Source organism: Muntiacus reevesi, chromosome 1, assembly GCF_963930625.1.
Source record: "Muntiacus reevesi chromosome 1, mMunRee1.1, whole genome shotgun sequence".
NCBI lineage: Eukaryota > Metazoa > Chordata > Mammalia > Artiodactyla > Cervidae > Muntiacus > Muntiacus reevesi.
The window spans coordinates 181,957,055-181,981,263 of NC_089249.1; the positions used below are offsets into that span (position 1 = coordinate 181,957,055).

General features: G+C 42.6%; 1 protein-coding gene across 1 annotated transcript in view; it reads right to left on the minus strand.

Annotated features, from left to right (window-relative positions):
* Window positions 1-24,209, minus strand: part of WNT3A (Wnt family member 3A) — a 65,260-nt gene that overhangs the window by 25,492 nt on the left and 15,559 nt on the right. The window contains exon 2 of the mRNA XM_065917304.1: window positions 16,375-16,616. Within this exon, the coding sequence (XP_065773376.1) occupies window positions 16,375-16,616 (242 nt within the window). The remainder of the gene's footprint in view (window positions 1-16,374; window positions 16,617-24,209) is intronic.

Here is a 24,209-nt window from a genome sequence, read left to right on the forward strand (position 1 = left end):
AAACTCCAACCAAAAATCTTAATTTATCTACTTAAAAAATAATTGTAACATATAGCAAAACTGTAAGTAACTTTGTTCTGTATTTTCCAAGTCTCCTGTGAATGTGTCATCATACTTTCATAATTTAAAAAAAAAAAAGAAAGAAAAAAAGAATAAAAAAAAAGAATCAGTGATGCTGAAGACAGCTCAACTCAAATTATACAGTCTGAAGAGAAGGAAGAAAAAAGAAGTAAAATGAACTTATCTGTGGGATACCATCAAATATAGCAACAGACATATTATAAAAGTCCCAGAAGAAGACAATGGAGAGAAAGGAGCAGAAAGAATATATTTAAGGAAATATGACCCAAAGTTCCAATTGATTTAAAAAAAAATTTGAAGATTCAAGATACTCCCAAGAAGCTCAACAAGCTTCAAGCTGGATAAGCATAGACAGCTCCACACTAAGACATTTTAATCAAACTATCAAAAGATAGAGACAGAAGGATGGAGCCAAGATGACAGCGAAGGAAGACCAAGAGTCCATGTCTCCCCACAGCTAGGACATTTAATGGATGCTGGTTGCGGACCTCAGATGTCCAGGTAGAAGGGAAGAACCCCCAAGCAACGGGATAGGAGTGTGGGGGGAGCAAGGGGGCAGGAGAAGCAAGACCTCACAGGACACCTGAGGGGTAGCTTGGGGAGGGGAGGGTTTCATACGCCTGAAGAAGTACACTTACCTTAACTCCTGGGAATCAAAGGGGCAGGAAGGGAGCTTCCAGGGTTGGAGGATGAGGGAAGCACCTGGAGTTCTCTACCCACTCAACCCCTGGGAAGCCTTCTAAGGTCCCAGGCCTGATCTTATACACTCTGTTCTGGGCTGCGCTAAGCCTGGACACCACCCTGTACCTCCACCCAGGGCCTTTTCCAGAGGTGTGGGTCCTGAGCTTAGACCCCACCCCAACCTAAGCCCTGTTCTGCCTAAGCCCTGCCCCTCCAACCAAGGCTTCTGCCTTTTTCTTCTTCTGTTCTTTGCTATTGGAGTTCTGTTTTACCTTCCAATGGTTGTTTCACATATATTCTTATTTTTTCTAAAACATCTGTTAGTTTTATAAATTTATTTTATTTTTATTCTTTGTTATTGCTCTGCTTCTTTTTTTTTCCTTTTGCCATATTCTGTGGGTTGTGGGATCTCAGTTCATGGGCGGAGATCAGGCCTGAGCTCCTGTGGTTGGAGCAACGAGTCAGAATCACTGGACTAACAGAAACTGTTAGGCCTCAGGGAATATTAATTGGAATGAGGCTTCCCAAAGGTCCACATCTCAACACCAGGACTTGGCTCTACTCAACTGCCTACAAACTCCACTGTTGGAAACCTCAGGACAAACAACTAGTAAAACAGGAACAGTTCCACCCATCAATTAAAACAAAAATTGAGAAAACAAAAAGATATCTTACAGATGAAGGACCAGGGTAAAAATCTACAGGATCAAATAAATGAAGAGGAAATAGGCACTCTATCTGAAAAAGAATTTAGAGAAATGATAGCAAATATATTCCCAAATCTTGAAAATACAATGGAGAAAATGAATGCAAGAACCATTTAATAATGACCTAGAAGAACTAAAGAATAAACGAACAGTGATGAACAACACAATAACTGAAATTATAAGTATTCTACAAGGAACCAACAGTTGAGTAACTGAGAGAAAATGAATAATAAGTGAGCTGGAAGAGAGAATGCCAAGGAGAAGAATAACAAAAAAAGAATGAAAAAGAATTGAGGACAGTATCAGAGACCTCCGGGACAGTATTAAACTCACCAACATTCAAATTATAGGGGTCCCAGAAGAAGAAGAGAAAGAGGTATGAGAAAATATTTGAAGGAATTGCAGTAAAGAACTTGCCTAATATGGGGAAAGAATAGCCACCCATGAATAGGAAGTGCAGAGAATCCCACACAAGAGAAACCCAATGAGAAACATGCCAAGACACATGTTAATCAAACTAATCAAAATTAGATACAAAGAAAAAATATCAAAAGCAAGTGAAAAGCAAAAAATCACATACAAGTGAATCCCCATAAGGCTATCAGCTGATTTTTCAGCAGAAACTCTGCAGGCCAGAAGGAAGTGGTAGGATGTATTTAAAGCGATGAAAGGGGGAAATCTACAACCAAGATTACTCTAACCCAGAAAGACTCTCATCTGAATCTGATGGAGAAATCAAAAGTTTTATAGACAAGCAAAGACTAACAGAATTCAGTACCATCAAACCAGCCTTGAAACAAATGCCAAGGGAATTTCTCAAGGCAGGAAACACAAGAGAAGAAAAAGATTCACAAAAACAAACCCAAATCAATTAAGAAAATGGTAACAGGAACATACCCATCAATAATTATCTCAAATGTAAGTGGATTAAATGCTCCAACCAAAAGACACAGACTAGCTGAATGAATAATAATAATAAAAAAAAATCCCATGTATATACTACCTACAAGAGACCCACTTCAGACCTAGGGACACAAACAGAATGAAAGTGAAGGGTTGGAAAAAATATTCCATGCAAATGGAAATCAAAAGAAAGCTGGAGTAGCAATACTCACATCAGACGAAACAGACTTTAAACTAAAAACTACTGGGCTTCCCTGGTGGCTCAGTGGTAGAGTCCAGCTGTCAGCGCAGGACATATGGGTTCAGTCTCTGGCCTGGGAGCAACAGGCCACAGAGCAACTAAGCCCAAGCACCACAACTATTAAGCCTGTGCTCCAGAGCCCGGGAACTGCAACAACTGAAGCCCACACACCACGACTGCATGCCCTGAAGCCTGAGGTCTGCAACAAGAGAAGCCACAGCTGTGAGAAGCCTACACACTGCAACGAAGATGAGCCCCTGCTCACCACAACTAGAGGAGGACCTGCACAGCAACAGACACCCAGCACAGTTAGAAATAAACACATAAATAAAATTATCAAAAAACCCATTGTAGGAGATAAGGAAGGACACTACATAACGATTAAGGGGTCAATACAAGAAGATTAAACAGTTACAAATATTTATGCATCCAACATAGGAACACCTCAGTGCATAAGACAAATGCTAACAGACATACAAGCGGACTTTGACAGGAACCCAATAATAGTAGGGGACTTTAACATCCCATTTACACCAATGGACAGATCATCCAGGCAGAAAATAAATAAGGAAACATAAGCTTTAAATGACACAATAGACTAGATAGATTTAATTGATATTTATGGGACATTCCCCCTGAAAGTAGCAGAATACACTTTCTTCTCAAGTGCACATGGAATATTCTCCAGGATAGACCACATCTTGAGTCACAAATCAAGCCTCAGAACATTTAAGAAAATTGAAATTGTACTAAGCATCTTTTTTGATCACAACACTATGAGATTAGATATCAATTACAGGAAAAAAAAACTGTAAAAACCCACAAACACATGGAGGCTAAAGAGTGCACTGCTAAATAACCAAGAGATCACTGAAGAAATTAAAGAGAAAATAAAAACGACATAGAAACAAATGACAATAAAAACATGATGACCCAAAACCCATGGGACACAACAAATTCTAAGAGGGAAGTTTATAGCAATTCATTCATGCCTCAAGAAACAAGAAAAATCACAAATAAACAATATAACCCTACACCAAAAGCAACAAGAGGAAGGAGAACAAAGAAAATCCAAAGCCAGCAGGAGGGAAAAAATCATAAAGATCAGATTAGAAATAAATGAAATAGAAGTGAAGAAAACAATAGCAATGATAAATAAAAGCAAAAATCGGTTCTTTGAGAAGATAAACAAAATCGATAAATCTTTAGCCAGAGTCCTCAAGAGAAAAAGGGAGAGGACACAAATCGATAAAACTAATAATGAAAAAGCGGAAATCACAACTGATACCACAGAAATACAAAGGATCATAAGAGACTACTAAAAGCAACTATATGCCAATAAATTGGACAACCTGAAAGAAATGGACAAATTCTAGAAGGGTACAACCTTGCAAGACTGAGCCAGGAAGCCTTAGAAAATATAAGCAGATCAATCACATGTAATGAAATTGAAACTGTAATTAAAATCTTCTAACAAATAAAAGTTCATGACCAGATGGCTTCATAGGCAAATTCTATCAAACATTTAGAGAACAGCTAACACTGTACCTTCTCAAACTCTTTCAAAAAATTGCAGAGGGAGGAACACTCCCAAATTTGTTCTATGAGGCCACCGTCAACATCCTGATACCAAAATCAGACAAAGATATCTCACAAAATAAGAAAATTACAGATCAACATCACTGATGAGTATAGATGCAAAAAATCCTTAATAAAACACTAGCCAACATTGTGAAGGTTGGCCACTAAAGGCTCAAATCAAATTCAATTATTTCTTACTACTGATTAGAGAAAATACTGAGGAAAGAATGGGTGAAGGAGATCAGGAGGTACAAACTTCCAGTTGCAAAATAAGTGAGTCACAGGTAAGAAATACACAGAGTGGGGAATACATACAGTCAAAAACTACATAATATCTTTGTATACTGACAGATGGTAACTAGACTCACTGTAAGGATCATTTTGAAATATATGAAAGGTAACAAGAACTAAATTTTTTAATTGTTTTTACTTTTTTCTCCTTAAAGTATTTATAATGAAAAGAAGAATACATTTTAAAATTGGCCTTCTCTGAGAAACTATGGAAGTTAAGGAACAGATAAGCATTAACTATTTGAGTCAACAAATATTTTTAAATTCCAAACTGCCTGCTTTCACATCAATACTGAGAAAAGCTCATCACCTCCTGTTTAACTATTTTTAGAATCATTATATGTAAAGGTACTGTAGTTTGAAAATTCTTTGGCATTGCCCTTCTCTGGGATTGGAATGGAAACTGATATTTTTCAGTCCTGAGGTCACTGCTGAGTTCCAAATTTGCTGGCATATTGAGTGCAGCACTCTAACAGGATCATCTTTTAGGATTTGAAATAGTTCAGCTGGAATTCCATCACCTCCACTATCTTTGTCCGCAGTGATGCTTCCTAAGGCCCGCTTGACTTTGCACTCCAGGATGTCTGGCTGTGGGTGAGTGACCACCCCATCGTGGTTATCCAAGTCACTAAGAGAGTAACTGTTTTGTATATTTCTTCAGTGTATTCTCACCTCTTCCAACAACACAAGAGATGACTCCACACACGGAAAACACCCGATGGTCAACACCAAAATCAGATTGATTATATTCTTTGCAGCCGAAGAGGGAGAAGCTCTACACAATCAGCAAAAACAAGACCGGGAGCTGACTGTGGCTCAGATCATGAGCTCCTTATTGCAAAATTCAGACTTAAATTGAAGAAAGTAGGGAAAATCACTAGGCCATTCAGGTATGACCTATAATCAAATCCCTTACAATTATACAGTAGAAGTGAGAAATAGTCAAGGGATTAGATCTGATAGACAGAATGCCTGAAGAATTATAGATGGAAGTTCGTGACATTGTATAGGAGGTGGTAATCAAAACCATCCCCGAGAAAAAGAAATACAAAAAGCCAAAATGGTTGTTTGAGGAGGTCTTATGAATAGCTGAGAAAACAAGTAAAAGGCAAAGGAGAAAAGGAAAGATACACCCATCTGAATGCAGAGTTCCAAAGAATAGCAAGGAGACAAGAAAGTCTTCTAAAGTGAACAGTGCAAAGAAATAGAGGAAAACAATAGAATAGGAAAGACTAGAGATCTCTTCAAGAAAGTTAGAAGGGAACATTTCGTGCAAAGATGGGTTCAATAAAGGACAGAAACAGTATGTACCTAACAGAAGCAGAAGATTCTAAGAAGAGGTGGCAAGAATTCACAGAGGAACTATACAAAAGAGATCTTAATGACACAAATAACTATGATGGTGTGATCACTCACCTAGAACCAGACATCCTGGAGTGTGAAATCAAGTGGGCCTTAAGAAGCATAACTACAAAGATAGTGGAGGTGATGGAATTCCAGCTGAGCTATTTCAAATCCTAAAAGATGATGCTGTTAAAGTGCTGCACTCAATATGCCAGCAAATTTGGAAAACTCAGCAGGGGCACAGGACTGGAAAATATCAGTTTTCATTCCAATCCCAAAGAAAGGCAATGCCAAAGAATGTTCAAACTACCACACAATTGCACCCATTTCACATGCTAGCAAAGTAATGCTCAAAATTCTCCAAGCTAGGCTTCAACAGTATGTGAACTGAGAGCTTCCAGATATTCAAGCTGGATTTAGAAAAGGCAGAGGAACCAGAGATCAAATTGCCAACATCCACTGGATCATAAAAAAAGCAAGGGAGTTCCAGAAAAACATCAACTTCTGCTTCATTGAATACACTAAAGCCTTTGACTGTGTGGATCACAACAAACTGGAAAATTCTTAAAGAGATGGGAATACCAGACCATCTTACCTGCCTCTTGAGAAATCTGTATGCAGGTCAAGAAGCAACAGTTAGAACTGGTCATGGAGCAACAAACTGGTTCCAGTTGGGAAAGGAGTACATCAAGGCTGTATATTGTCACCCTGCTTATTTAACTTACGAGTTAAATAAGCAGAGTACATCATGCAAAATGCCAGGCTGGATTAACCACAAGCTGGAATCAAGATTGCTGAGAGAAATATCAATAACCTCAGATATGCAGATGACCCTTATGGCAGAAAGGAAAGAAGAATTAAGAGCCTCTTGATGAAAGTGAAAGAGGAGAGTGAAAAAGCTGACTTAAAACTCAACATTCAAAAAACTAAGATCATGGCATCTGGTCCCATCACTTCATGACAAATAGATGGGGAAACACTGGAAACAGTGACAGACTTTATTTTCTTGGGCTCCAAAATCACTGCAGACAGTGACTGCAGGCTTGAAACTAGAAGATTCTTGCTTCTTGGAAGAAAAGCTATGACCAACCTAGACAGCATATTAAAAAGCAGACATCACTTTGCCATCTAGTCAAAGCTATGGTTTTTCCAGTAGCCATGTATGGATGTGAGAGTTGGACCATAAAGAAGGCTGATTGGTGAAGAATTGATGCTTTTGAACTGTGGTGTTTTAGAAGACTCTTGAAAGTCCCTTGGACTGCAAAGAGATCAAAACAGTCAATCCTGAAGGAAATCAATCCTAAATATTCATTGGAAGGACTGATGCTAAAGCTGAACCTCCAACACTTTGGCCGCCTGATGGGAAGAGCCGACTCAATAGAAAAGAGTCTGATGCTGGGAAAGATTGAAGGCAGGAGGAGAAGGGGATGACAGAGGATGAGATGGTTGGATGGTATCACTGACTCAATGGACATTATTTTGAGCCTACTCCAGGAGGTAGTAAAGGACAGGGAAGCCTGGCGTGCTACAGTTCATGGGGTTGCAAAGAGTTGGACATGAGCAACTGAACAAAAACAACAAAACTCTTGCCATGTCTTCTCAATCTCTTCTGCTTCTATTAGGTCTTTACCTAATAGTTTTCTGTCTTTTATCGTTTCTGTCCTTTATCGTGCCCATCTTTGCATGAAATTTTCCCTCGATATCTCCAATTCTCTTAAAGAGATTTCAGTCTTTGCCATTCTATTGTTTCCTCTTTTTCTTTGCAATGTTCACTTAAGGAGGCCTTTTTATCGCTCCTTGCTATTCTTTGGAACTCTGCATTCAGTTGGGTATCTTTTCCTTTCTCCCTTGACTTTTGCATCTCTTCATTGTTCAGCTACTTGTACGGCCTCCTCAGACAACCACTTTGCCTCTTGTATTTCTTTTTCTTTCAAATGGTTTTGGTCCCTGCCTCCTGTATGGTGTTATGAATCTCTGTCCATAGTTCTTCAGGCACTCTGTCGACCAGATCTAAGCCTTTGAATCTACTGGTCGCCTATGTGGTATAATCATAAGGGATTTGATTAGGTCAACTTGAATGGCCTAATGGTTTCCCCTGTTTTCTTCAGTTCAAGCCTGAATTTTGCAATAAGGGGCTGATGATCTGAGCTGCAGTGAGCTCCAGGTCTTGTTTTTGCTGACTGTATAGAGCTTCTCCATCTTCAGCTGTAAAGAATATAATCAATCTAATTTTGGTATTGACTATCTGGTGATGGCCATGTATAGAGCCAAAGAATGTTCAAACTACCTTACAACTGTGCTCATTTCACATGCTAGAAAGGTTATGTTCAAAATTCTTCAAGCTAGGCTTCAGCAGTACATGAACCAGACAGAACTTCCAGACATATAAGCTGGGTTTAGAAAAGGCAAAGGAACCAGAGATTAAATTGCCAATATTTCTCGGATTATAGAGAAAACAAGGAAATTTCAGCAAAACATCTACTTATGCTTTTTGAGTACGCTAAAGTCTTTGATTGTGTGGTTCACAACAAACTGGAAAATTCTTAAAGAGATGGGAATACCAGACCACCTTACCTATCTCCTAAGAAACCTATATGCAGGTCAAGAAGCAACAGTTAGAAGCAGACATAGAACAACAGACTGGTTCAGAATGGTAAAGGAGTATGCCAAGGCTGTATATTATCACCTTGCTTATTTAATGTATGGGAAATGCCAGGCTGGATAACTCAAGCTGGAATCAAGATTACCAGGAGAAATATCAGCAACCTCAGATATGCAGATAATACCATTGTAATGGCAGAAAGTGAAGAGGCTAGATTAAAATTCAACCTTCAAAAAACTAAGATCATGTCATCTGGTCCCATCACTTCATGGCATATAGAAGAGGAAAAAGTGGAAGCAGTGACATATTATATTTTATTGGGCTCCAAAATCACTGTGGATGGTGACTGTAGCTGTGATAAAAAAAGACACTTGCTCCTGGGAGGGAAAGCTGTGACAAACCTAGATAGAGTATTAAAAAGCAGAGACATCACTTTGCCGACAAAGGTCCATATAGTAAAAGCTATGGTTTTTTCCAGTAGTCATGTATGGATGTGAGAGTTGGACCATAAAGAAGGCTGTTGTTGTTGTTTAGTTGCTGAGTCATGGCTGACTCTTTGCAACTCCATAGTCTATAGCCCGCCAGGCTCTTCTTTTCATGGGATTCTCCAGATAAGAACACTGGAGTGGGTTGCCATTACTTTCTCCAAAAAGAAAGCTGAGCACTGAAGAATTGATGCTTTCTAGAAGACTCTTGAGAGTCCCTTGGACTGCAAAGAGATCAAACCAGTCAATTCCAAAAGAAATCAACTCTGAATAGTCATTGAAAGGACTGATGCTGAAGCTGAAGTTCCAATACTTTGGCCACCTGATATGAAGAACTGACCTATTGGAAAAGACCCTGATGCTGGGAAAGAAAGGCAAAAGGAGAAGAGGGTGGCAGAGGACAAAATGGTTATAGATAGCATCACTGACTCAATGGACATGAATCTGAGTAAACTCGGGGAGATGGTGAAGGACAAGGAAGTCTGGCTGCTACAGTCCATGTGGTCACAGAGTTGGACATGACTTAGCAAGTGAACACACACACTTATCTAGCTATTATGTCTTTTATAAGTAATTAATGCCGTAGCAACTGTATCGACTGTACTACTGTTAATGGTTTTGTTTATTTCTTTCCTTTTTCTGTTTTTACAAATAAATTGATTTAAAATAATTGGGAAATGCTTAAAAACATACTAGACAACAGAATCCAATAATACATTAAAAGGATCATACACCATGATAAGGTGGGATTTATCCCAGGAATATACACAAATCTTTCAATGTACACAAGTCAATCAGTGTGATAGTCTATGCAGTGATAGACCATATTAACAAATTAAAGAATAAAAGTCATATGATCCTCTCAATAGATTCAGAGAAAGCTTTTGACAAAATTAAACACCTATCTACAATACTCTCCAGAAAATGAGCATAGAGGGAACCTCAACATAATAAAGGCAATATATAACAAACATAATTTTCAATGGTGAAAAACTGAAAGCATTTTCCCTAATATCAGGAACAAGACAAGGATGTCCATTCTCATCACTCTTATTCAACATTGTTTTGGAAGTCCTTGCCATGGATATTAGAGATGAAAAAGAAATAAAAGGAATCCAAGTTGGAAAAGAAGAAGTAAAACTGTCATTGTTTGCAGATGACATGATACTATATGTAGAAAATCCTAAGGTGCCACCAGAAAACTACTGGACATAGTGAATTTGGTAAAGTTGTAGGATACAAAATTAATGCATAGAAATTGCCTGCATTCCTACACACTAATAACAAAAGAGCAGAAAGGGAAATTAAGGAAACAACCACACTTACCATCACAACATAAATAATAAAATACCTAGGAATAAACTGACCTCAGAAGGCAAAAGACCTGTATTCAGAAAACTATAAAACACTGATGAAAATCAAGCAGGATACAAACAGATGTTCTTGGATTGAAAGAATCAATGTAATGAAGATGAGTATATTGCCCAAAGCAAGCTACAGATTCCATGGAGTTCCTATCAAATTACCAATGGCATTCTTGATAGAATTAGAACAAAAATTTTTACAATCTGTATGAAAACACCCCAAAGAGCCAAAATAATCTTGATAAAGATAAATGGAGCTAGAGGATTCAGGCTTCCCAACTTCAAAGTATATTGCAAAGCTATAGTAATCAAGACAGTGTGGTCCTGGTACAAAAACAAAGAAATAGATCCATGGTACAGGATAGAAAGCCCAGAAGTTAACCCATGCACCTATGATCACCTAACCTATGATAAAGGAGGCAAAAATACACAATGGAGAAAAGACAGCCTCTTCAATAAGTGGTGCTGGGAAATCTAGACAGCCACATGTAAAATAATGAAATTAGAACACTCCCTAACATCATACACAAAAACAAACTCAGAACAGATTAAAGACCTAAATGTAAGTCCAGACACTATAAAACTCTTAGAGGGAAACATAGAAAAAACACTCTTTGACATAAATCACAGCAAAATCTTTCTTGCAAAGAAGTTCTTGCACCTTCTAGAATAATGAAAATGTAAAAAGAAAAATAAACAAATGGGACCTAATTAAACTTAAAAGTTTTTGCACAGGAAAGGAAACCATGAACAAAATGAAAAGACAGCCCTCAGAATGGGTAAAGGAAAAACAGTGTTAGTCGCTCAGTCATGTTCAACTCTTTGTGACCCTGTGGACTGTAGCCTGCCAGGCTCCTCTGTCCATGGGATTTTCCAGGCAAGAATACTGGAGTAGGTTGCCATTTTATTCTAGGGATCTTCCAACCCCAGGGGTCGAACCTGACTCTGCTGCATTGCAGTCATGTTTGACTCTGCAACGCCATGGACTATACAGTCCATGGAATTCTCTAGGCCAGGATACTGGGGTGGGTAGCCTTTCCCTTTACCAGGGGATCTTCCCAACCCAGGGATTGAACCCAGGTCTCCTTCATTGCAGGTGGATTCTTTACCAGCTGAGCCACAAGGGAGCCCAAGAATACTGGAGTGGGTAGTGTATCCCTTCTCCAGTGGATCTTCCTGACCCAGGAATCAAACTGGGGTCTCCTGCATTGCAGGTGGATCCTTTACCAGCTGAGCTATCAGGGAAACCCTTCTGCACTGCAGGCAGATTCTTTATCATCTGAGCCACCAGGGAAACTCCAGCAGAATGGGTAAAAATATTTGCAAATTAAGCAACAGGCAAAGGATTAACATATACAAATAGAGCAGAAAGGGAAATTAATATATACAAACATTATCTATACACATATAATTATATACAAATAATATCTCCAAAATATACAAACAGCTCATGGAGCTCAACATCAAAAAAATAAAAAAATCCAACCAAAAAATGAATGGAAGACCTAAATAGACATCTCTCCAAATAAGACATATAGATGGCCAAAAGACACATGAAAAGATGCTGAATATCACTAATTATTAGAGAAATACTAAATAAAAACTACAAGGAGGTATCAATGCACACCAGTCAGAATTGTCATCATCAAAAAGTCCATAAGTAATGAATGCTGGAGAGAGTGAGGAGAAAAAAGAAGAATTGGTATAACCACTACGGAGAACAGTGTGGAGTTTCCTTAAAAAATTAAACATAGAACTACCATATGACCCAGCAATCCCACTACTGGTTATATACCCTGAGAAAACCATAACTGGAAAAGACACACACACCGCAATGTTCACTGTAGCACTATTTACAATAGCCAGGTCATGGAAGCAACCTAGATGTCCATCAACAGATGAATGCATGAGAAGATATGGTCATATTATACAAGGCCTATTACTCAGTCATAAAAAGGAATGAATGTGAGTCAGCTGAATTGAGATGATGAACCCAGAGCCTGTTGTACAGAGTAAAGTAAGTCAAAAGAGAAAAACAAATACTGTATATTAATGTGTATATATATAATCTAGCAAATATACATATATATATATATGCATATATGAGAAAGTAAAAGGATGTGCACTCAGTTTCCAGAGAGAACACCAAAATTGCAACTAGCTGCTGAACAACCATCAACAGGAGGATGTTGGAACCCACCAAAAAAAGATACCTCATGTCCAAAGACAAAGGAGAAGCCATAATAAGATGGTAGAAAGGGTGCAATCATGTTTAAAATCAAACCTCATACCCGCCAAAGACTCTTGGAGGGCAGACAAAACCTTGTGTGTACCAGAACGCAAGAGAAAGGAGCAGTGACCCCACAAGAGACTCAGCCAGACTTGCTTGTGAGAGTTTGGGAGTCTCCAGCAGAGGTGTGGGTCAACAGTGGATGGCCTCAGGATCGGGGCACTGGCAGCAGTCATCCTGGTAGGTGCAGAATGCTGGCATAAGTCCTCTTGGAGGAGGTCGGCATGACCCCTACCATGGAGCCTAGAGCCTACCATAGAGTCTATAGCCAACCATAGAGACAATAGATTCTAGGACTGGGCTAGACTCAGGCCAAACCACAGAGAAGGAACACAGCCTCACCCATCAGCAGAAAATTGCATAAAGATTTACTGAGCATCACTTTACCCACCAGAGCAAGACCCAGTTTTTCCCACAAGTCCCTCCCATCAGGAAGCTTGCACAAGCCTTTTGTCCTCATTGGTCAGAGGGCAGACAGAATGAAAACTGCAATCACAGAAAACTAACCAAAATGATCACATGGATCACAGCCTTCTTGGGTAACTCAATGAAACTATGAGTCAGGCCATGTTGGGCCACCCAAGACAGATAAGTCATGGTAGAGAGTTCTGATAAAATGTGGTACACTGGAGAAGGGAATGGCAAACCACTTCGGCATTCTTGCCTTGAGAACCCCATGAATAGTATGAAAAGGCAAAAAGATAGGACACTGAAGAATGAGACCCCATCCCCACCCCCAGGTCAGTAGGAGTCCAATGTGCTGCTGGAGGAGAGTGGAGAAATAGCTCCAGAAGGAATGAAGAGGCTGAGCGAAAGCAAAAATGACAGGTGTGGGTGTGTTTAGTGGTGAAAGTAAAGTCTGATGCTGTAAAGAGCAACACTGCATAGGAACCTGGAATGTTAGGTACATGAATCAAGGTAAATTGGAAGTGGTCAAACAGGAGATGGTGAGAGTGAACATCAACTTGTTAGGAATTGGTGAACTAAAATGGACGGGATGGTCAAATTTAATTCAGATGACCATTATATCTACTACTGTGGGCAAGAATTCCTTAGAAAAAATGCCAGGTGAACAGAATGAAGGCAAAACCACGTGATCATCTTAACTGATTTAGAAAGAGCATTTGATGTAATCTAGTACCCTTTTCATGATACAAACACTCAACAGATTAGGAATAGAAGACAATCTCCTTAACCTGATAAAGGGAAGTTATGAAAAATTCACAACTAGCATCATATACTCAATGGTGAAAGACTAAAAGCTTTCCCTCTAAGATCAGGAAGAAGACAAGGGTACCCACTCTCATTGCTCATATTCAACACAGTACTGGAAGTGCTAGCCAGAGCAATTAGGCAAGAAAAAGAAAGAAAAGGCATCCAAATTGGAAAGCAAGAAGCAAAAACATTTCTATTCACAGATGACTTGATCTCATATATAGAAAATTCTAAAGAATCTACACAAACTCTCACAGCTAATGAAAAAAATTAATCAAATTTGCAGGATACAGGATCAAAACACAAAAATCAATTGTACTTCTATACATAGTCAGTGAACAATTTGAAAAGGAAGTGAATGAAACGATTTCATTTATAATAGCATCAAAAAAATAAAATATTTAGGAACGCGTTAACCAAAGATGCATAAGACTCATTCATTGAAAACTATAAAACACTGCCAAAAATTTAAGGAAGACCTAAATAAATGGAAAAAATCCCATGTCCATGGATTAGAAAACAATAGTGTTAAAATGGTACTACTTCTCAAACTAATATACAGATTCAATGCAATCTCCATTAAAATTCAAAAAATCTTTTTTTTGCAGAAATGAAAAAACAACCCTAAAATTCATATGGAATTGTAAGGGATTCTTCAAAAGCCAAAACAATCAAAGCCGAAGCAATTGTAAAATAAAAATAAAGTTTGAGAACTTATACTTCCCAACTCTAAAGCATACTATAAAACCATAGAAATCAAAATAGTGTCATATTGGAAGAATGGTAGACATATAGACCAATGGAATAGAATTGTCCAGCAACAAACCCAGACATCCATGGACAATTGATTTTTAACCAGGGTGCCAAGAGTATTCAATAGGGGAAAGACTAGTCTTTTGAACAGATGGTGCTGAAATAATTGGTTTCCCACATGCAAAAGAATTAAGCTGGACCCTTACTTCTCACTATATACAAAAATTCACTAAAAATAGACCAAAGACCTAAATGTAAGAAGTAAAACTATGAAACTCTTAGGAGAAAACACAAGTGTAAAACTTCATAACTGTAGATTAAGCAATGTTTACTTTGATATGATATCTAAATAGGTGGATTGAATGTCATCAAAATTTAAAACATCTGTACATCAAAGGACCCTGTCATAAAAGTGAAAAGACAATCTATAAAGGGAGAAGATATTTGAAAAGTATATTTCTGCTAAGTGTCCAGTGTTGGATATATAAAGAACTCTGACAACTCAACAATAGAAACACAAACAACCCAATTAAAAACTGGGCAAAGGACTTGCATAGACATTTCTCCAAAGAAGACATTCAGATGTTCAACAATCCCATGAAAAGATGCTCAACATCATTAGTCATCAGGGATGTGCTAATAAAATTACAATGAGACATAACTTCAGATCCACTGGGAGGGCTAAAGGAAAAAAAAAAAGAGAATAACAAACATTGGCAAAAATGTGGAGAAACTGGAACCCTCTTGTGTTGCTGGTGGGAGAGCAAAACGGTGCAGTTGCTGTGGAAAAAGAGTTTGATAATTCCTCAAAACACAGAATTACTATGCAATTCTCCTTCTAGGAATATACCCAGAAGAATTGAAAAACAGGTGTTCAGATACTTGAAACATCAGCATTATTCACAACAGCCAAAAAAAGGCTTGAAACAAACTAACTGTCCTCTAACAAATGAATGGATAAATAAAATGTGATCCATCCATACAATGGAATATAATTCAGCCATAAAAAGAAATAAAGTACCAAAACATGCTACAGGTGGATGCATCTTGAAAACATTATGCTCAGTGAAAGAAGCCTCTCTCCTCACTTGCTGGAGGGCCCAGCCACTGCATTTAAGGGAACCCAGGTCATGTGCAGAAGCAGCAGGGGCCACCAGGCATGTAAGAGAGATGAAGACCAGCTCATCTCTCTCTCTCTCGTTAGGAGAGACCAGCCCTGCCTACTGCATCTCCCCACATCTGCAGATGTTGGGACCGACAACACATGATTATTATTGTTTAAGCTACTATGTCTTGTGCAAATTTGCTCTTCACCAAGAGTTAACCAACACCCAGCCTGCCAGATCTCTTTTTCCCTGGCTCCAGGGCCCTGGATAACTTCAGCTGTGTGCCTCTGTGATCCCCAACCCTCACTCTTTTTTGTGTTTTCTGTTTGTTTTGGTATTTTCTCTCTAAGACCTGCCTGAAGTCCTGGCTCCTTCAGGAAAACTGCAGTGGTTAATCCTGTCCCCGTGGAGTTGTGTAACTGTTTTTTGGGAACGGGGAAGCAGGAGGAATCGCTGTGTGATCCTATACCCTTCCCAAACTCCAGGAGCACCCTCCAGAGTGGGTGAGCATTGGAAAGGACCCACATGGGAGATCCCTATAGTAATGAGCACGGCCCCCTTACTGCAAGTGCCGTTCCTATGCTTGAGCACAAGTGAGAAACAGAAGCAGGAAAGAAACAAACTGGCTTGTACCCACTCCCACTGAGGGGGAGCTGGATTGAGCCCTGCCGCATTCACATCCCTGGGCTGCCACCTCTGCCTGGCTAGCCATGACGGGCACCACGTGTACCTTTGTCCAGCACGGGGCCAAAGATGGCCAGGCTGTTGTTGATGGTGGTGCAATTCCAGCGGCGGCCACGGAACTGGTGTTGGCACTCCTGGATGCTGATTTTGATGCCCTCTGCCACGCTGGGCATGATCTCCACGTAGTTCCGGCAGAAACGCAGCTGCTTGGGTACTAAGCCTGGGATGCTGGCGCAGAGGATGGGCTGTGTCCCCAGGGAAGAGTACTGGGGCCCAACAGCCAGGGACCTGGGGGAGGAGGACAAGGAGGCCTGGTTAGTAGGGGAAGTGCCCTTCTGGCCCGTGAACCGGGAGCAGGAGTCAGGCCTGTCCTAGGGTGAGCTTTCTTTGGAGGATGCACACAGGCCCTTTCCTTCCGGATACTTGAGCATTCCAGGGGAAGAAGTGCTTCTACCATGGAGGAAACCTGTCCCTATCCTGTACCTGAGACTTAGCACAAAACATCGTGACGTGCACATGGATTGACAGAAAAGAAATCAAGGAAGTGGTGGAGGCTTCCCTGCTTCTCTGCACAACTGCAGAGGGCCTGGCCCCAGTGGGGTGGAGACAGCAGCACCCTGACACTGTTCAGGAACACAGAGAACAGAACTCAAGCATACAGGTGATGCTGAGTCAGTACAGGGGCTGCTGAGAGGAGGTGCTGCTGGGTCTGCGGCAGGAGGACAGTCACTTCTAGAGCATGCTGTCGTTGTTCAGTAGCTAAGTCAAGTCCAGCTCAGGGACTACAGCATGCTGGGCTCCCCTGTCCTTCACTATCTCCTGGAGTTGCTCAAGTTCACGTCCATTAAGTCAATGATGCTATCTAACCATCTTATCATCTGCCATCCTCTTCTCCTCCTACCCTCAATTTTTCCCAGCATCAGGGTCTTTTCCAGTGAGTCAGCTCTTCACATCTGGGGGCCAAGCATTGGAACTTTAGCATCAGTCTTTCCAATGAATATTTATGGTTGATTTCCTTTAGGATCGACTGGTTTGATCTCCTTGCAGTCCAAGAGACTCTAAAGAGTCTTCATCAGCACCACAATTTGAAGGCATCAATTCTTCAGTGCTCAGGTTTTTTATGGTCCAATTCTCACATCTGTACATGACCACTGGAAAAACCATAGCTTTGACTACATGGACTGTTGTCAAAAAGGTGACATTTTTGTTCTTTAACATGCTGTCTAGGTTTGTCATAGCTTTCCTTTCAAGGAGCAAGTGTCTTTCGATTTCATGGCTGCAGTCCCCGTCCACAGTGATTTTGGAACCCAAGAAAGGAAAATCTGTCACTGCTTCCACTTTCCCCACTTCTGTATGCCATGAAGTGATGGGACCAGATGCCATGATCTTAGTTTTTTGAATGTTGAATTTGAAGCCAGTTTTTTCACTCTCATCTTCATCAAGAGGCTCTTTGGTTCTCTGCTTTCTCCTGTTAGAGTGGAGTTAGAGATGGGGCACCCTGGAGGAGGGCATGGCAACCCACTTCAGTAATCTTGCTTGGAGAATCCCATGGACAGAGCAGCCTGGTGGGCTACAGTCCATGGGGTCACCAAGAGTCAGACATGACTGAAGCGACTTAGCATGCACGCACACACATAGAGATGGGGCACAGCAGTGGGTAAATAAATCATATAGGTGAAAACCACTGCTGAACTCATGCCCACCATTCCAGCAAGCTTTTGGCTATTTACTCAACAGATATCAAAGCATATGCACACAATAAGATGAGCTTAAGAATATTCACAGGGCTGTGATCATCAGAGAAAAACTTGGAAACCACCAAAGGATGCATCCATAGAAGCGTGGATGAACAGACAGTGTTTACACTTGCAGTGGAATGCTACATGGAAATAGAGAGGAGTGGCCTGCTGGTGCGAAGGTCAGAGATCTCCCTGGCAGGGAGCTTAAGCGACACCTGACACAGTGTGGGTGACCACGATTCTGCTGATGGAGACCAAGGCCCAGCAACACTGTGGATAGGTACAGAAATCAGGATATTTCCTCATTCTCATGGGAGGTCTGGCCTGACCAAAAGGCGGTATGAGAAAATGTATCTCAGGCTGTACTTTGCCAAATGGTTCCCACTCACCACATGTGCCTATTTAATTTAAGCAAAATGACAAAAAATGAGAGAAAAATTTGGTTTCTTAGTCACACTAGCTATACATGATCTGTGGTTACCATGTTGGATGGTTAGATATAAGAACATTTCGGTCACTGTGGAAAGTCCTACTGGACCGCTAGGGTCTAGGGTGAAGGAAGCGCTCTGTGTTTGACGGGGCTGTTGGTTACACCCGTGTTTATGTGTCACAACTAATTGAAATGCAGTCATGTTACTATTTGTGACTGTTGTTCAGTCACTCAGTTGTGTCCGACTCTGCAACCCCATGGACTGCAGCATGTCAGGCTTCCCTGTCCTTCACCATCTCCTGGAGTTTGCTCAAACTCATGTCCATTGAGTCAATGATGCCATCCAACCATCTCATCCTCTGTTGTCCCCTTCTCCTCCTGCCTTCAGTCTTTCCCAGCATCAGGGTCTTTTCCAATGAGTCAACTCTTTGCATCAGGTGGTCAAAGTATTGGAGCTTCAGCTTCAGCATCAGTCCTTCCAATGAATATTCAGGGTTGATTTCCTTTAGGGTGGACAGGTTTGATTACCCCTTGATTTCAGAGGAAGAACCAGCAGGCCCTTTCCAGGGCAGAGGGAAAGAGCTTCCCCAATCCCACGGTGACACGTTGTTATACCTGCCCAATCTGATGGATACCCCATGGTTCTGCCATCTGTGGGAGCATCTGTCTTTGTAGTGGGGTGATGGGCACTTGTCGGCAGAGCTCTGCTTGGTTCCTGTGTCTCAATGCGTCCTTCACCCCTGGGTGGAAACTCCATGTGAACGACTGTGTGGCCGCTGCTCTTTTTCAGGGCCATCTGTTGAAGCCTGTTTCCCATCAACCACGGATATCACAAAGGCTCTTCAGGGTGTCTCAGGGTCATGAAAATGTTTAGGATGGTAGGAGAAGACCAATGCATGGGAGGCCCTGTGGACCTAGGGGGACCACTGGGTGTGGGGTGGCTCTGTGTTTTCTTACTTGGCCCCCAGAGATCTGCTCACTCTCTTGGCACAGTGGTACAGGTGTTGCCCATGTTCACCTGGCCTTTAACCTCAGCACTCTCTCTTCCTCCTCTGAGAGCTCCATCTCCTCCTCCCACTGGGGTTTCTGGTGGGATGTGTCCTAGACCCAGACTGACCCCTCTGCCTGGCAAGATGATCCCTGCTTATCTGGTAGGTTTCTCTGGTGGGATTCAGGTGGAAACGTCTGTTTCCCTTTCCTTTATTTGGTGGGTGACTTTGTAAACATTTCAGCTGGGCCCCCAGAGGTTCCTCTTGTTCAGCATCTCCTCTCTCCTGGAGGGTTAGGCGCCCCTAAGAACATGGGACAAAGGTTTCTGTGCTCCTTAGCAAGCCACACACCTGCACTATGATGCTTGCAGTAAATCCTACTCTGAGTCCAACCCAGATCCATCCATCTGTGGTGAGAATGAGAGGAAACGGGAATCACCGTCTCTCAGAGAAATAAACCTACCCTCTGGAAATACAAATCAGACCCTAACATCTTTCCCTCTTTGTCTCCAAAATCTCCAGAGGCCGCCTTGCCTCGAGGCACACAGCCCACGCCCTTCACCACCTGGAGACACTGCATTGGATGACCCAGAGAGAACACTTCCTCATTCCGCACAGTCCTGTGAGATCTGTCCACCTCCATCCTCTCACACTCTGCCAGCCCCCTGCTCCTGCCACACCAGGCTCTGGGCACAGTTCCTGTCTTCACCCATCTCTCAGTCAATGTGGGACTTTGTCACAAGCATCTCTGTGGCCACAGTTCCGTTCAGTCGCTCAGTCATGTCCGACTCATTGCGAGCCCATGGACTGTAGCACGCAAGGCCTCCCTGTCCATCACCAGCTCCCGGAGTTTACTCAAACTCATGTCAATTGAGTCAGTGATGCCATCCAACCATCTCATCCTCTGTCATCCCATTCTCCTCTCGCCTTCAATCTTTTCCAGCATCAGGGTCTTTTCAAATGAGTCAGCTCTTCCCATCAGGTGGCCAAAGTATTGGAGTTTGAGCTTTAGCATCAGTCCTTCCAATGAGTATTCAGGGCTGATTTCCTTTAGGGTGGACGGTTTGGATCTCCTTGCAGTCCAAGGGACTCTCAAGAGTCTTCTCCAACACCACAGTTCAAAAGCATCAATTCTTTAGTGCTCAGCTTTCTTTATAGTCCAACTCTCACATCCATACATGACTACTGGGAAAACCACAGCCTTGACTAGATGGACCTTTGTTGGCAAAGCAATGTCTCTGCTTTTTAATGTGCTGTCTAGGTTGGTCATAGCTTTTCTTCCAAGGAGTAAGTATCTTTTAATTTCATGGCTGTAGTCACTGTCTGCAGTGATTTTGGAGCCCAAAAAGATAAAGTCTGCCACTGTTTCCACTGTTTCTGTATCTATTTGCCATGAAGTGACGGGACCAGATGCCATGATCTTAGGTTTCTGAATGTTGAGCTTTAAGCCAACTTTTTCCACTCTCCTCTTTCACTTTCATCAAGAGCCTCTTTAGTTCTTCTTTGCTTTCTGCCATAAGGGTGGTGTCATCTGCATATCTGAGGTTATTGATATTTCTCCCGGCAATCTTGATTCCAGGTTGTGCTTCTTCCAGCCCAGCGTTTCTCATGATGTACTCTGCATATAAGTTAAATAAGCAGGGTGACAAAATACAGCCTTGACGTACTCCTTTCTCTATTTGGAACCAGTCTGTTGTTCCATGTCCAGTTCTAACTGTTGCTTCCTAACCTGCATACAGATTTCTTAAGAGGCAGGTCAAGTTGTCTGGTATTCCCTTCTCTTTAAGAATTATCCAATTTGTGGTGATCCACACGTCAAAGTCTTTGGCATAGTCAATAAACAGAAGCACATGTTCTTCTGGAACTCTCTTGCTTTTTCGATGATCCAGCGGATGTTGGCAATTTGATGTCTGGTTCCTCTGCCTTTTCTAAAACCAGCTTGAACATCTGGAAGTTCACAGTTCACATACTGTTGAAGCCTGGCTTGAAGACTTTTGAGAATTACTTGACTAGCGTGTGAATGAGTACAATTGTGTGGTAGTTTGAGCATTCTTTGGCATTGCCTTTCTTTGGGACTGTAATGAAAATGGACCTTTTCCAGTCTTGTGGCCACTGCTGAATTTTCCAAATTTGCTGGCATATTGAGTGCAGCACTTTCACAGCATCATCTTTTAGGATTTGAAATAGCTCAACTGGAATTCCATCACCTCCTCTAGCTTTGTTCATAGTGATGCTTCCTAAGGCCCACTTGACTTCACACTCTAGGATGTCTGGCTCTAGGTGAGTAATCACACCATCATGATTATTTGGGTCGTGAAGACCTTTTTTGTATAGTTCTTCTGCGTATTCTTGAAGGAGAATATCCCATGTGGAGTAGGAGATACCCTGCGCCCAAGGGCAAAGGAGAAGCCCCAGAAGATGGTAGGAGGGGCGAGTTCATGTTTAGAATCAAACCCCATTCCCGCCAGAGATGCTCAGAGGGCTCAAACAAACCTTGTGTGCACCAGGACCCAGGGACCCCACAGGGGCTGAGACAGAACTCTGTGGCCACACAGAGTTCCGTTTATCTCCCGCAATCCCCCTGCCCTCCTGTGTGAGGGTCACCCTCTACGCCTCCCCACTGCAGCACTTATGTGGTTGTATATTCAGTTAGCTGGCTGAGGAGAGGGCAACTCCTTGAAGTCTTGAACACAGGGTTTCCCAAGTTTGGTATCGTGTCATCCTGTGCCCATTCTGCCCACCATTTCTGGGCAACCTCTATCCTCGGCTTGTTCTTCCTTCCTGATCAAGTACATCTCTCATGAGTTAAAACCTATTTTCCCCGGGGAATTTCCATGACACCATGCATCCACGTCCTCAAGTGGAGCTGAGCCTTCTTTTCATGGGTGGCCATCTCTAGTGCCCCCATTTCTAGGGAAGACCTGAAGCCTCCAAACCAGACTCCTGGTCTCCTGGTTCCCTCCTACATCTGTGCCCTAATATCTGACACCCTTCCCTGGGTGCCGTCTCCATCCTATGCATCCTCATGCCTTGATGAGCCAAAACCCAGCCATGATCTCACAGCGGATATCACAGACATCCCCATAGCCCTGTCTGAGTCTGTATTCCTGGAGGGGCATTCCAACTGTGGGGCTGACTTGTTCCCTCACTTGTTTCTTCATTACCTGCAGAGCCTATTGAATCCTGGGTGCCTGGCCAGGCTTGACCCTCCCCAGCTTTCCCCACCCCGCAGAGTCTGGGACTCCAAGGTTTTCAAAAAGGGCAGCCTCTTTCTTTCACCCAGCTGTGAGGTCTCTCCTCTCTAGGAAGTATTCTGTGATCTGAGCCTCTCTGTCCTGCACAGACGACTCTGAGTGGAGACTGCAGGGGCTGTCGCTCTCTCTCTCGGACCTCTGTGCTGACCGAGGTGTTTAGCTTCCTGATGGACCAGCATAGGCCGAATGCACAGATGGGAGGATTGGGGGAAGCTGGCACTTGGACTCAGATGTGGCATGCAGGCCAGGGTCAGCAGTCTCTGCTCTTGAGGGCACCCAGTGGGCAGGGTGAGGACTTCAGGGTGGAGATGATGGGCCAGCTCTGCCCACTCCAGGCTGAGTTCAGATGTCCAGGATGGTTTGGTGAGGGTCAGCAGGTGAGGTAGACTGTGTCTAACCCGCATGCCCTCTGCCACTCTCAGTCTGAGCTTTTGTGGATAACCTCCCACTTCCCTGGTGGCTTAGGTGGTAAAGAATCCACCTGCAATGCAGGAGACCTGGGTTTGATTCCTGGGTTGGGAAGATTCCCCCAGAGAAGAGAATGGCAACCTACTCTAGTATTCTTGCCTGGAGACCCATGGACAGAGGAGCCTGGCAAGCTAGAGTCCATGGGATCGCAAAGACTCAGACACGAATGAGCAACTAACAGTTCACTTCACTTCCCACTTATAAATCAGAGGGCGAAACTCCCCGGACCTCAGTATCCTTCAGAACATTGTCACCTCCACCACCTACCCAAGTGACTTCAGCCAATTTCTGTGCCCTCCCACCCACTGAGCCATCCCTGTCTTGGCCCCGGTGACCACTCTGCCTGTATCGGCATATGTGGCTGGCTCTGGCTGCTCCTGGTTCAGGTTGGCCATCCGTTTCCACCGTGTGATACCTCTCACAGTGACCCTGAATGCCCTCACCTCCCACCTTTGCCCAGCATCATTCTCCGACTCCACTCAGCACAAGCAGGGTGTAACTTGGAACTGGAGGCATAAGTTTCGGATGACAACCTCTGTAAAGAGTGGGGGGACTCATGGGGAGGGGGCTGAACAGCCAGGTGGCCTTGTGAAGCCAGCAGGTGGAACACAGGGTGAGAGCTAGGTGGGGGAAGAATCAGGCTCTGGCTCAGGGCCCTTCAGCAGCTGCTACTGTGCTTCCATAGCTTGGAGTCCACCTCTGCTAGCCTGGCTGGTCACTCACCAGGCTCCTTCTGCCTCAGGCAAAGACTGGGCTGCTGTGGCCAGTTCTGGAGGCCTCGATGGTGTGCCAGGCCAGAGAGAGTGCTGTCGGGGCCAGGCTAGTGGTTTTCAATCTATGTTCCTCAGTGCACCCAGGACTCCCAGAGGTGCCTCAGAGGCCAGCAGGTCAGGTGGGGCTGGGACCAACTGTCTTGTTTGCCTGGGACTGAAGGGGCTTCCATTTTTTAAAAAAAGGACTTATGTTTGGTTGTGCTGGGTCTTCATTGCTCTGAGCGGGCT